The 13,744-nt window shown below is 40.2% G+C and overlaps 1 protein-coding gene across 1 annotated transcript in view; it reads right to left on the reverse strand.

Annotated features, from left to right (window-relative positions):
- Positions 1-1,196: 1,196 nt before the first annotated feature.
- The window catches only part of trpm3 (transient receptor potential cation channel, subfamily M, member 3), a 142,478-nt gene continuing 129,930 nt past the window's right edge, over positions 1,197-13,744 (reverse strand). Inside the window, exons 20-26 of the mRNA XM_046035827.1 lie at positions 12,053-12,181; positions 11,167-11,418; positions 9,690-9,864; positions 7,203-7,353; positions 6,302-6,495; positions 5,869-6,001; positions 1,197-4,780 (exon numbers count right to left, since the gene is read on the reverse strand). Of these exons, the coding sequence (XP_045891783.1) occupies positions 3,160-4,780; positions 5,869-6,001; positions 6,302-6,495; positions 7,203-7,353; positions 9,690-9,864; positions 11,167-11,418; positions 12,053-12,181 (2,655 nt within the window). The 3' untranslated portion in view covers positions 1,197-3,159. The remainder of the gene's footprint in view (positions 4,781-5,868; positions 6,002-6,301; positions 6,496-7,202; positions 7,354-9,689; positions 9,865-11,166; positions 11,419-12,052; positions 12,182-13,744) is intronic.

The following is a 13,744-nucleotide window of genomic DNA, read 5'->3' on the forward strand; positions in this document are numbered from 1 at the left end:
TGCCCAAAATAATCATGTGTCCACATAATCCCGATGATGTCATCAAGTTATGTTCAGTTAGGCTTAAGACTTAAAATATTTCACAGACAACCTGCATTACTAACTGGCGGTAAGGAGTAAGGAGTGCCTTTAACAGTCAGGGTAGGTCTATCAAAAGATGTTGAGTTGCACTATGGGAATTGTAGGACCCAGTGTTCTTAAATCATGACCCACACTAAAAGTCAGGATATCGCAGCCTCCTCTGTTTCTTCAGTTTTGACTATTCATTTTATTAAAATCTGGCTCTAGAAAGTAACCCAACTTTGCCGAAGTGCAGTACCTAAATCACCGGAGCACCTGTTTAAGGTTTGAGGGTTGGGTCAGGGTTGATAGATGTATGGACAGTTTGGATAAGTCAAATTGTCACACAGAGATAAGTTAAATGATAAACGTTCAAGCAATACATAGAGTTACTGCAACAACAGCAACCGTATGGTGATGCTATATCCTCATCCTTATGTCTCAGCTTTCATGTGCAAATAGACTTTTTTCTTCACCAATGATTCTCAGTGAGATCATTTTATGTGTTTTGGCAGATTCAAATAAATGTCCATACAAGCAATAATACAGTCTACTAATAATAACACCACCCACCCCCCCAACTCTGTACATCAGATGTGTTTATAGAGAACAACAAGGGTTTATGTGTGTATGCAAAAGCCACATGTTGAAAATAATCACAGATATTTGGGCTCTATGATAAGAGATATGAGAAATTTCACAGGTTTCTGAATCACTTACTCCATCCATGCCCAAAGGCACCCTAAGTTTAGTATACTGGCAACAGTGTATTGCCTTGTCAACTTTTCATTAGAAAATTCTCATGAGCTGCTTGATAAAACATACAATAAAAACTACTTTAAATACTTCAAATATGATTTAAATGTACAGTATATCAGACAATTCTATATTTAATAAATAATATAATACATCAGCATTTAGTGCATGTCGATGGTCATCTTTTATTAAATTTAAAAGCTTAATTAGAAAATACTTAAAAGTTGACAAAAATATCACTGAGAAGATATAAATATTGATTTCGTAATTCAAACAGGCATTTACTGTAATAATCAATAGTGAGCAAGAAAATGTCAATAAATAGAATCAATCTCAAAATAAATGCAACATGATTAAACTGAATTTAATAGTGAGGAAATATAAAAAGAAACATAAAAAAATCTGTAAGAATTCTGTTAATTTCGCTTATCTTTACAAAGCTATCAGAGTAGGGCCTCTTCCTCCCACCAGACTTTTTCCATCAGAATAAAAAAATGAGAAAAATTTTAAACACTGATCTGGCTTTCATCTTAGAATATTAAAAAGACCATGTTTCATCCTGCATGCCACTTAAAATGCACATCTTTCATATTTCTTAGCTATAATGCATATACTTTACAGCTTATGTCAAGCTTTAAAAATCATAAATTAGCTCTTTCTTTAGGAACCCTTCTTGACCTGTATATGATTTATAATGGGCTTAGTCATCGGTCATTTGCTTCCTTTTAAATTCTCCTTTTGCAGGTGCTGGCTTTGAACGCAATTAAATAAAAAGAAAAGAAAAAAAGGAGAAAAGCAAATGAATGACAGTTACGGAACAGATGAAGGACGGATCCATTAGGTGTAGGTGGATGTAAAACCATTGCAACGTTAATACCACTGCCAAATCCTGAAGGAGGAAGGCTGGGCTACAAGAGAGCAATGATTGGTTAGGTGTAAAGATTTTTGGTGTCAGGTGCAGGCAAACAAGGTTCATATCTGGTTCACTCAGCAAGCATTGCTTCTGAAATAGGCTCAATGTGCCTTCTTGTCCCCATTTTTCTTCTGTCAATTGCACTTGTTAAAGCTCTCAGCGATCAGGTCTGAACTAGAGTTTATTTTCATATTGTGTAAGATTTCACTGACAGCGTATGTGTGTGTGCAAACATCATCATCATTTAAACTCTTCTGTCTCCTCATCCTGTTATTTTCCTGCTTTAGATTTATACCTCGACTCAGTGCTGCCCCCAACATTAAGCTGTAACACCGGATGTCACCTAATCTCAGTCTTCATGTCACACATTTCCTCTCTCATTTGTTCATGATAACGAGCTTTTCACTCTAATCACGTGGCTAATTAAACACATATTTTACTGTTCCACTTGACAGCCATGCCTGGAGACAGGTTATAGAGTAATGACCTTTTGACAGGATTATGTTCAAACACTGCTTTCTTTCTATAGTTGAACTGACAAAAGAAATAAAAAATGTTTTGTAGGTAAATTATGCTACAAAAGACAATGAAAGGCAAATTTGATATTCCTTTGAATAAAGAGATACATATCTATTATTTGAAAAGTGTGTTTGTGTATCCAGAGGTAAGTTGTTGCCATGTTAGAGCAATCATTTCCGATGCAACCAAGAGGGGAAATAGTTACTGATGGTTCCAAGAACTTCCTTGATTCCTTTGTGAAGTGGGCCAGAAATGTTAGCTTATTTCTGATTGCTAGTGCTGGGGTCTTACAGAGTGGAGTTAGGATTATATGAAGAGAGGAAAATGTATTTAAAGCGAAAGATTTGCGACAGTAATGACTCTATGCTAAGACAAAATGAGGTGGCTGTTTTTTCTTTCTTTCTCCTCTCTCTTTGTCGCTCAGACTTGACAGTTTCTACCTTTTAATGCAGCTAGGAGTAACAGTACACTTTCTCTGACTAACGTGATTGATATGTGATGTAACACAGTGACAGATGTCTACTTGACATAAAGGTGGTGGGTGGAAGACATACAGTACAAATACACCTTCCATTGCCATAACACCCCGTTGAGAGTTATTTAGCTACAAGAGGAGGTAAAAACTACTCTAGATTCATAGCTCTTTGTTTTTGACTGGTGTACAATAGGACCCCTACATCTGACATCCTTCTCCCACTGACTCCTGATCCAGGGTAAAGTTGCCCTCCAGCGCTGACTATAAATAAACTTTTATCACCTTTTCTAACCTAAAACGTAAGTATATAAAACTGTAGATCTGGTCCAGATCAGCATCTATGGGCAACTTCACCCTGCTTTCACTTTTGCCCTTGGCCCTCTCAGTTTTCCTCCCTGGTCCAATCAGTGTGTGAGTGTGCTGACCAGTGTTCTTGTCACGTATAGTTTTGTCTATCGAAGCTGCGGAAAGCTGACGGAGTGGCCAGCTTTCTCATGGAGAGGCTGTCAGTCTTAGCTGTTTCAGGCCGTGCTCCAGACTTGCTCCTGAGGAAGGGGTTTCTGGTTCCTGCCAGACCCCGGCCCCCTGGCCCAGGCCCCCTGTCTGCCCCCAGACCCGGTCCCCTCTCCATCCTCTCACTCACCGACAGGCTCTTCCGGTGCGGAGGGGCCAGTGTGAGGGAAGGATGGGAGTCGTCTGAGGAGCAGCTGTTTGCTCGCTCCAGCCTGGAGAAGGGGGAGCAGAGAGGGGCCCCACTGGGCCCGCTAAGGCCCCCTAGACGAGGGGTATCAGGGGCCGGAATCAAGTCCTCAGGGTCCTCTGGATCAGACTCTGTGTGACTAAGCTCTGCCTCTCTCTCTGGGTGAGAGGAACCAATATCTGAGGGCTTATCAAAGGGGAAGGAGGTGCATCCTCCGGGAGAGTGTGAGCGTTCTGCAGGAGTGTATGGAGCTGAGACACAGCGTGTATCGATGCAGTCAGTGATGCTGGTGTACTCTGCTGCTTTTACCTGGACCCCTGCCCCCAGACCACTGTAGCAGCCTCTTGGTGTGAACATGAGGCTGTGGGACTTGACCAGAGGAGGCTCATCCAGGAATGCTGTGCCTGCTGTAGAGAGGTAGCGGCTGCTCTTAGAGCGCTCAAGCAGCCCTGCCGAGGGAGGTGGGGAAGGTTCCATGTCCCAAGGAGGTAAAGTGGTGTCTGGTAAGAGGTGAGCTGAGCACAATGACAAATCAGCAGCTGCACTGTCATCAAAAATGGCTCCAGCTGTTCCGCTGCTGCCTGCGCCGTCCTCCGAGTGCCTATCGCCCATACCGCTGGTGGCAACGCTGCTGAAGTCCCGGCCTCCCGGCAGCACCGTCTCCATAGTATCCGACTGCAGCGAGGAGTCTCTCTGGAGCTGTGGGACCATACGGAGAGGATCCAGAAAGACTTCTGCAGGCCCCACCTCCTCAGAAGTTGAGACATAGATATCAATGCATGACGATGGACGGTGCTGCTGGGAGACTGACAGCGTCGCCAAGGGGAGGGGCTTAGACTCCTTGGTGGCGGCAGTTGAGGACACGGATTGCGAGCTGTTGGCTCGGTGCAGACTGAGTGAGCGTTCCTTGAAGAAGCTCTCGGCTCGTTCAGCTCCACTTGCACGTTCACCACCACGACCGCCTCCAACATAAAAGGAGTGGCTTCTTGTCCGTGTAGCCATGCCAGTAGGAGAAGGAGGGGACATGGAGCCTTCAGCTGTTCCCTCCAGTGCCTCCTGCAGGCGATAGGCATTACCTTCTGTGCTGTTAAAGCTGCTTTGACGGAGGATGTATGCTGCATCTGGGCACTCACCCTGGCGGAGTATGTATGCTGAGTCTGTGCAGTCAGATGAAGTCCGGGAACGCACTTTGTTGACCTCACCTCGCTCAACACCAGTCACGCGCTCCAGTGCTACAGCAATTCGCCCAATCAACTCCTCCATTTGGGCCAGACGAATGTCAACAGTCTGCAGTGAGGCCTTCATGAAGTGTTCCCTTTCATTCACTTCTTCCAGACGCATTGCCATATTCTCCACCCTGATAAAGTAGAGAAGAGAGGAAAGAAAATGTATTAAAAGCAAAGGAGATGGGAGGATAGCAGGGGAGAATGGTGGAGAATTCAGGTGGCAGACAATTTAAAGTCCCAACATACATACACTGTATGCTGCACTAGAAATGAACTACAATTACACAAAGGAATACGAATATTAAGGAAATACATAAGCAATGAAAAGCACACAAAAGGACGCCAATGACTGAATACAACACACTGCAAAAACTAAAATCTAAGTAAGATTAATTATCTTAACTGAAGGCAAAATATACTTGTTTTTTGTCTGACAAGATAATTCTTCTTACCAGGCGGCTTTTATGTTAGAGAATTTCACTTGTTTCAAGTTTTTTTGTCCTTAAGTAACAAGTGAAATATTCTTGTTCTGTTGGCAGATAATTTTGCTTATTTTAAGTAATATTTCCCCCATTTTATAGCTTTTTTTTCTTGTTTTTGAGAGCTCAGTTTTTGCAGTGCATGGTATTTGGTAAAAAAGAAGCTGACAGTCAATCATGTCAGTCATCTAACTATGTCTATGTAACTTTCAATGTCAGAAGATTGCTGTGCTTTTCAGACTACACGGCTTGTTGTCTTGTAAAGACAAATGTCTTGAAGTCGTTTTGGTGTTCACAATATGTGACTGATCAGCGACAGGGAGTCACACACTACACAAGCTGACAACGTCTGTGTCACCCAATGACTGATGTCCAAACCACGTTTTGTCAAGAAAACACACGGGAGAAATGACATGGGAAATAACGCGAAAGAAACAGGTGTAGTTATTTAATATAGTTCATATTTTTATGGTTTATATATTATAAAAAAGGAAAAGACAAAGAATATGGGTGATAGAATGGATTAGTACACACGGTTAGAGTTAACCAGGCTTAAGTGTCAAAACTGCAGTAACGTACATTAAAAGCTTGTGGTTTAGACTGCCAATAATTGATTTTCCAGATAGGGAAAAATTCGTGCTCGTACACAGAGCGCTGGACTTATTTTTATACCAAGTGTCCACAGCCTGAAAGCTTTAGTTAGAATGCAGAGAGAAGTTTTCTCTGGGGCTATGTCCGACCTTTCAGACGTGACTCTGATCCTCTCATCATTGGAAGAGTGGAATCGGTCATCTTTCTCTCTGAAGTACTCTTCTATGCACTGCTCTTCAAAGTCATGGACTTTCTTCAGCTCATCCTCTGTGATGAAGAGTTCTGTGGATAGAGGAGTTTGACGAAGTGATTATGCTACAATGTCTTAAAACCATATGTACATATGTATATATATATATATAAGGAAATATATATATATATATATATATATATATATATATATATATATATATATATATATATATATATATATATATTAAACACTATTATAGTCAGAACAGAATACTGAAAAAAATTAACAGTGATGTGAATCAATTACAACTCAACATAAAAATATTGCTGTTCGCTCTGTTGTGTCCGTCCTGAGTTTATCAGGCTTAATAATGCTGATCTGTCACTCACTCAGTCCATAGTCCCTCTCGTCGTCGTCCTGCTTGCGCCAGCGACAACACAGATGCTTGAGGACCATAGTTATGTGACTGAAGATGATAAGGGGTGGAGGAAGGACGGGGCGCTCATGGAAGGTCATAATGAGCTGGTAGCGCTGGAACTTCCAAACTTGGTTGGAGATGGACTTCACCTCGAAGAATGTATTACTATGATGATGCACAATCACAGACAGAAATGCCACACCGAGCAAGAAATATTACGTCAACTGAAAGCTAAAATGAACTGAAAAGTAAAGTCATCAGTGGCACAACAAAGATCATGACCACTTCAGATAGTATACAGATTGATGAACTGATTCCTTCACTTAGCATGTTGCTGCACTGCAAGTATACTGAGATATAAATAAATGTAACATGTTGCAGTAACGTGAAATGTGATTAAACCTTCATTTAACCATTGTTTTTTGCACTGTGTACTTTTTGGTAATTAACCTGACAAATGCAAAGAAAAGGATGATCATCCTTGCTACATGGATTATTCAGAGGCACAATAGCAGATCATTAGCATGATAATGTCTCTGTGGAAGAAGCGCCATCCCATTACTGATACAATTTGCTAAGAGACCCTAATGAGTGTGGCTTAATAGCAGCCTAAACAGAAATTACTGTCATCTCTTTTTTTGCACACATACACACACACATGTCTAAAGGGCAGTTTTGTCTAAAACTGTGTTAATTAGATGCCGCTTTGAGTAACATCCAGGTCTTAGTGATACTGTTTTTGTGAGTGTTCAAGGACAGAGAGAAATTAATTCTATCATCACGGTGCTTAAATAAGCAAGCTTCAGGTCCTGAGATGTGTGTAAAGCAGTGCAGTGTGTATAGTTTGTTACAGGCGGAAGGAGTTTACGTACTTGAACACAGCTATGAGTAAGTTGACCAGCAGTATGTTGGCCACCAGCAGATAGCATGCCATGATGGCAGGGACAATCCAGGCACCCGTTTTACAGGCAGGCAGGGCCACCACACCCCCATCCTCTGTAGTGATGTTCTGCCCACAGGGGGCTGCACACCGCCACAAAACAAATACACACACATACGAGTTAATACAAGGTAAATTATGTCTGTCAATAGACACTTTTATGTGTTATTTTTTAGTATAAATATGTAGATGTACAACATATTAAAAAGACATGCAGACAAATAATATGAACAGAAGATACAGCATACAGTAAATAAAAAACTATAATAAAATGAAAAGCAAATTAATATTAATTAAACACAAAAACATTCAAGCACATAATGTACACTGAGTGACAAGACAACAATAACCAAGAGACAAGCAGACCTGAAAATACCAAACAAAATGCATAAATACATATTTTGCAAACAAACAAGAAGCATAATTTGTCTTTATGCTTCTTAAAGAGGGGACTAGAGAGAGTGGACACTATAATGGTTGGGGCTCATGTTCAGAAATGTGCATCTAAAAAAAAAGTACACACAAAAAATGCATTCATCATGTCTCATCACAATTTGTGTTCCCAATATATTTAAACATATAATGGATGTTTAAAATATATTGTCACATATGTGTGCCATAGCTTCATTCAGCAATGGTTGATTGCTTTGAATCATTTGAAATGTATTTAGGATACATAGTATGTTTTTTCCATCTGTGATGGTTCAGTTGCTGTGGCTTATCTGGGGAACATTCAGCATTTGTTCTTGGTTTGTTTGCCTTTGAGATTCATTCTAGTCATGCTCATTATTGCTTGGTGTTAAATTTTTTCACACAGTGCAGCCCAAAGACAGAGAACTGAAGTAATTTTTCTATTTTTTTTGTATTTTTACCTTCAAAAATTTTGATTAAAAACTCTGACAACTGAACCACGTGAAAAAACAGATTACTGATGATGAAAGGTGGCTGATTAATATATTCTGGTGTGTGTGTGTGTATTTATGTTTTATCCCTGTATGGTGTGGTGTTCATATGTACATTTCAATACTTCTGTTAAATGTTGGCTTTTTTGGTAGAAATATTTTGGCAATGTTGCAATTGCTCCAGTGAGAAGCTGAGCCGGCGTTAAAGGGAGGGTGACATGGTTTATGTGACAGACTGTGTTAACATGGCAGGGTCACTTCTTCAAATGAAACTGACTGAAAAGTCAAGGAACAAAATGGATGGAAGAAACATCAAGAAAATATCAAATGTTTAAGCTTTGATAGCTTATCTTGATGTGACATCTGACCATAAACACAGACCATAGAAGTATTAACTCATATTTGAAAAGTGCTACTGCCATGTAACAGTGGCATTTGCCAGCCAGTGCCAAAATTAGTAAGAGTAAAGTTGCTTACAAGATATTGTATAGCATTAGGTCAAGCTACTAGTCAGTCAATCAAAGATTTGGAGAACATAGGCAGCCTCATTAAATCAGGCTGTCATTCACTTTCAGAACTTTTTCACAACAAGATTCTGGTGTTTAAAGAAAATGTTGTTTAGATACAGTAGCTGACCTAATACAAAACACATGAGGGCAACTTTAACCTTAGAGCATGTGGAGCCGCATGCACACTTTTGTCTCAAGTGGTCTCTAGTGGTACGGGTGGGCATGACACGGTGGTAATGTGAAGATGATGAAGGAGAGGTGGGATAGGTAGATGTGGTTAAATTGAGGTATATATCTATTGATTTACTGGGATTTTGACTGCACTGGGAAATGTGGAATGGACCGTTACTACGCCAGCTTGCGTGAGTTCTCAAGTAATTTTCGACCAGCCAGAGTTTTTCATTCAGCCTGTGCTGTAACTTCCTATTATGCTTATCTGAAACAAAGAATGAAAACATTATTTCAGATCTCTTCTCTTTGGGCCACTCCTCACATTCTGTACACACCATCAAATATGCTACCATACAAAAACACGACAGAACAGCACACGAATGCACTCTCACTCTCAAGACATTTTCTCACAGTCCATGTTTGATTTATTGAGTCAAACGTCACTATGTCTACATGGTATAAAATAACATAGAGACAAAAAAGATCAAGACAAACTGACAGTAAAATTAATGCCCTGATGTTGGATGCTGAGTAACTTGACAGGAAGATTATGTGGCTATGGTGATGTAGAAACAACATTTGTCAAGAATTTCCCTATACTCAACATTATGCAATGTATCTTGTGGTGTTTCAATATGTATGCGTACAAAAGGCCACCTTCCAGTAATATGTTAACCTGTGGAGGAATGGAATGAAAATAAAAGGTAATTGTGCACTGAGATAGGTGCGTATTGGGTCACATTGCTTGCATCTCTCTTCAGAGTCAGCAACGTTCTCCCCTAAATGAACAAAAACTATGTTTATTCAAGAGCTCTGACACTCTGGCCCTGAACTTACGGTCAATCTGGTCGGCAAACACCTCTCCGTAGATCATCCAGTAAGGCATGAAGAAGATGTTCCTAGCTAGCATCCAGGACGGGTCTTCATTAGGGTTTAGGATGGCCTGACGCGCCACCCCAAAACTCATCAGCACCACCAACATGATGATCACAAAATACATCATGTCGATCATCTGACAGAGGGAGGGGGAGGTAGAGGAGGATCGTCAGAGAGAGAAGGGAAAGGGTTTGCGGTGAAAAAAAAATGGAGAAGTTGAATATGTAAGAATGTTTGTAGAAAGGAACGATAATAAAACAAGGAGGAATGGATAAGGTAAAGTAAGCAGAAATGAGGCAAAACAAGAGAACAGGAGGGGAGCGTGTTGGTCTGTTACAGCCGGAGAAGCAGTTTATATATAAATATTTGATGAATGATGGTCTGAATTTGCATTTTTTGATTGCCATCCCTCTCAGAGTCTTGGTTGGTCAATCAAACTTCAATTTAATTTGTTCTGGAATGAAACCTAAACTCACTATTTAAAATGCACTTAATTTAGGTTAATCCCAGATTGATTAAGGAAGTTACAGAGCTGAAGTGGGGGGAAACCCTTCCACTGGGCTAATTTATATTCCACTAGGCTAGCTTCGGTGTACTTTTCAATTAAGGCTGACATTTATTGTCTTTCTAAAAAGCTAAAACACATCTAAGATAAAGTCCCATTTTAAGGCCAAATTGGAGCTACGATTCTCATTACAATCATTACTTTGTTAATGAGATGAATAAAAACTGGTAGAAAAGAAAACATTGTGATTTTCAGTTTTTTCTCAAAGACACATGAAAGACACCTTTGTAAAACTGTAAAACTGTGTAATGAATGCTAGAGGAATGGGAGATGGCCTGGAAGTATGATGGCACAGCTTAATACCGTTAATATTAAAGCATTTGCTTTTCATTCTCACAACCGCTCTGACTTCAAATCAGCCTACTGCAACATCCTATATGCCAATTACCTGACTAAATAATTAAAGTCAAATCCACCCCAACCCCCCTCTCTCGAAATAATTGCTGATTTCAATATCAAAGACAGTTTGTGTCCAGTGGTACACAGCCAGTGTCAAAGACAGTCGAACATCAGACACATACACATATTAGGCCTTTGATCCCTTATCTAGTTTTATCTTCATTTATATATCAGAGGCTCTAATCTTGTGCTCTTTGACATCAAATAATGACGCTTAGAAACACAGAACCTCTATTAGGACCAAGCCTGCAAACCACATACAAAATTAAACCTTAGTAATCATGGGACTCAGTGTACTCCTATAATCAGTAAAGATCATGCTGAGTAAAGGTAGAAAATGTCAGACATAAATGAAGAATACATAATGAGGAGAAAAAATATGAGATATTGTAGATAGAAAAGAAAGGAAGACACACACACACACACACACACACACACACACACACACACACCATCACCCCTGCCACTTCTCACCATCTTGCCAATCATCATCACATAGGGACCAAGGTACTTGTTGACCCCAAAGATGTCCAGCAGCCGGATGTACCAATAGATAATGTTGACACAATAGATGACCCGCCCGTAGCTCATGAGAGGTGGCTCTTGGAGACGCAGGACCATGCCGACAGAGAATATGAGGATGGCCATGAGGTCTGTGATGTTCCAGTACTCCTGAAGCCACACCTTCACCTTCTGTAACAACTTCCCAGGCTCTGACATCAGTATCTGGAGAAGGGTTGGAGGGAAATTAGTTGAGAAAGGAAAAGTGATCATACACATCGAAAATCGAAGTGAACCCCAAAAGTGATTAAAAATAGAAGATTAGAAAAACAGAAATGCATTATATCATGGCCACCATTAGAGGGCAGTATGAGTTCACCTCACATGAGGTCTGAGACATTGTTGTGCTGCTGAGAATAATGTGACATAATGATTAATGCATTTCATACACTTCCAGTACAAACAAAGCCAAAGAGGGAGGCAGATCTAGATAGTCTAACATGGCCTCTTACCTGTATTTTCTATTTACTTTCTCTTTTTTTTCCCATCTCTGTCTCTTATCTTCATTCCCACCACCCTGTTTCCCCTTCCTTTCTCTTTCTCTTTCCCCTTGACTCTTTCTTTTGCTTCCCCTTCAATGGCCGCCTCACAGTTTTCCCTATTTATTATGAGCTGTTTGATGATATGGACACCCCTCTACCACAGCCCTCACTGAATTAAACTGTAGAGGATATGATAACGATGAGCTTTGTCGTTAGTTCACTGGGTAGTGGTGAAAAGAATTGATTATTGTGTGTTCAGTATAGTTGTGCACGCATGGTGTATGTTTGCATGTAGCCACTGCAAAGACCTGTTGTACCTCTCTCATCTTTTCAATGCCGTTGGTAAAGATGTAAGCGATGACGATCCACTCTTGAGCAGAGGGCCACAGGTCCATCTTGACTAGGACGATGTAGTTGAACAACATCAGGTAGCCCACGTATGCCATCTATGAAAAAACACAACAGCAGAGGGCCACATTTATAGTTATGTGTATGTGTTCGTGTGCCTTTTCCAAATCAGCCAACTGTAGAGCATGATGAATAATTGACCCTCATTATACCTCGCTCTAATGCAGTTTTTCAGATCTGATAATAGTGATTTCATGTCAAGACACCTGATTGTTGTCCCCTGACACTCTGCCTGAAAATGTCCAGTATGCGTACTCCTGTGGCTGCATCTATTTAAATACATATCAGCTGTCCACTTTCATTTTTCCTGCACTTATTTGTACTTGTCATCATCCAGACTAGACAGACAAACGTTGATGCAATGCAAGCTATAACGATCTAAAGATGAGGCCGGGACGAACTGACACAAATGTATTCAACATCCATTTTTATGTGTTTTCCTCATTCACAGGTCCTGACATAACTGGATTTCAATCAAATATTTGACATGTTTTGATTCAGTGGTTGGTGACACAGTATCATCTGAGTTCATTTTTACCTTTAAATTACAACAACAAAAAGATTTAATATATTTAATTAATAATTTAATTTTAGCATTTTTTTTGTTACGTGTGTTAAAATTCTCTTTACATCCCGACAGCAATCAATAAATTAAATTTTCTGACACAAAAATGAAAAAAATCCTGTATCTGTGGCTGTCGGGCTGTAAAAAGGTCTGAATGAAATGATTGGCTGGCCAACCCGCCTACCACTCATGCCCATGCACTCAATGCGCATGAAGATGTGTTTTGGGGGAGTGGCTTTGGAGGGAGGCCAGATGGGAGGGGGTGGTTTTTTGGTAACATGCTTTCAAAATCTAGCTGTCTCTTGCTAGTTCTCAAACGTTACATACCCCAGGTTTAAATCAAACAATCCAGTGATGTAAGCAGGTTAAGTGATTTTAATTATGTCTTCTTTCAGTCCCACATGCACAGTTGGTTTGTGCGATAATTCTGACTAATACAACTATAAATGGGGGCCATGCTCTATGGCGGATGACAGGTTTGAATACAAATCTGGTAATGAGGTAAAGACCACACTTATACTCCTAAAACCCATCATCTGTTCTATGAGCGCAACAATGAAATACACAGTAGAACATTTTTCTTTAACCTGAAGGGCAGAAAGGAGACGTGAGGGGGGAGAAGAGGAGGGGAGTTAATAGTCAGAGAAAGGAAAATAAGATGAAACAAAAGGCAGTCAAAATATTTTCTCAGCATAAATAAAACAGTGAAAGCCCTGCTGGTGATGTAGAGATGTTTTCACTAAGCAAGCAAATTGAAGGAGCTCAAGACAGGTTATGGGAAACAAAAGGTCATCTTATATGAACATTACACACGCGCTAACAGGCAGACACTGTACAAAAGACAAGCTATGCAGAGACTTCTTCTAAGACATTTAGAGTTATAGAATCTACATGAACAGTGCTGTATGGAAAGATGTAAAGACACACACACACACACACACACACACACACACACACACATTTAAACACTCTCAAACTAAACATCAAATCTAATGATACTTATGTAATTTAATATTTAATCTATTGGCAATATGCC

The sequence above is a fragment of the Micropterus dolomieu genome, linkage group LG21 (assembly GCF_021292245.1).
Source record: "Micropterus dolomieu isolate WLL.071019.BEF.003 ecotype Adirondacks linkage group LG21, ASM2129224v1, whole genome shotgun sequence".
NCBI lineage: Eukaryota > Metazoa > Chordata > Actinopteri > Centrarchiformes > Centrarchidae > Micropterus > Micropterus dolomieu.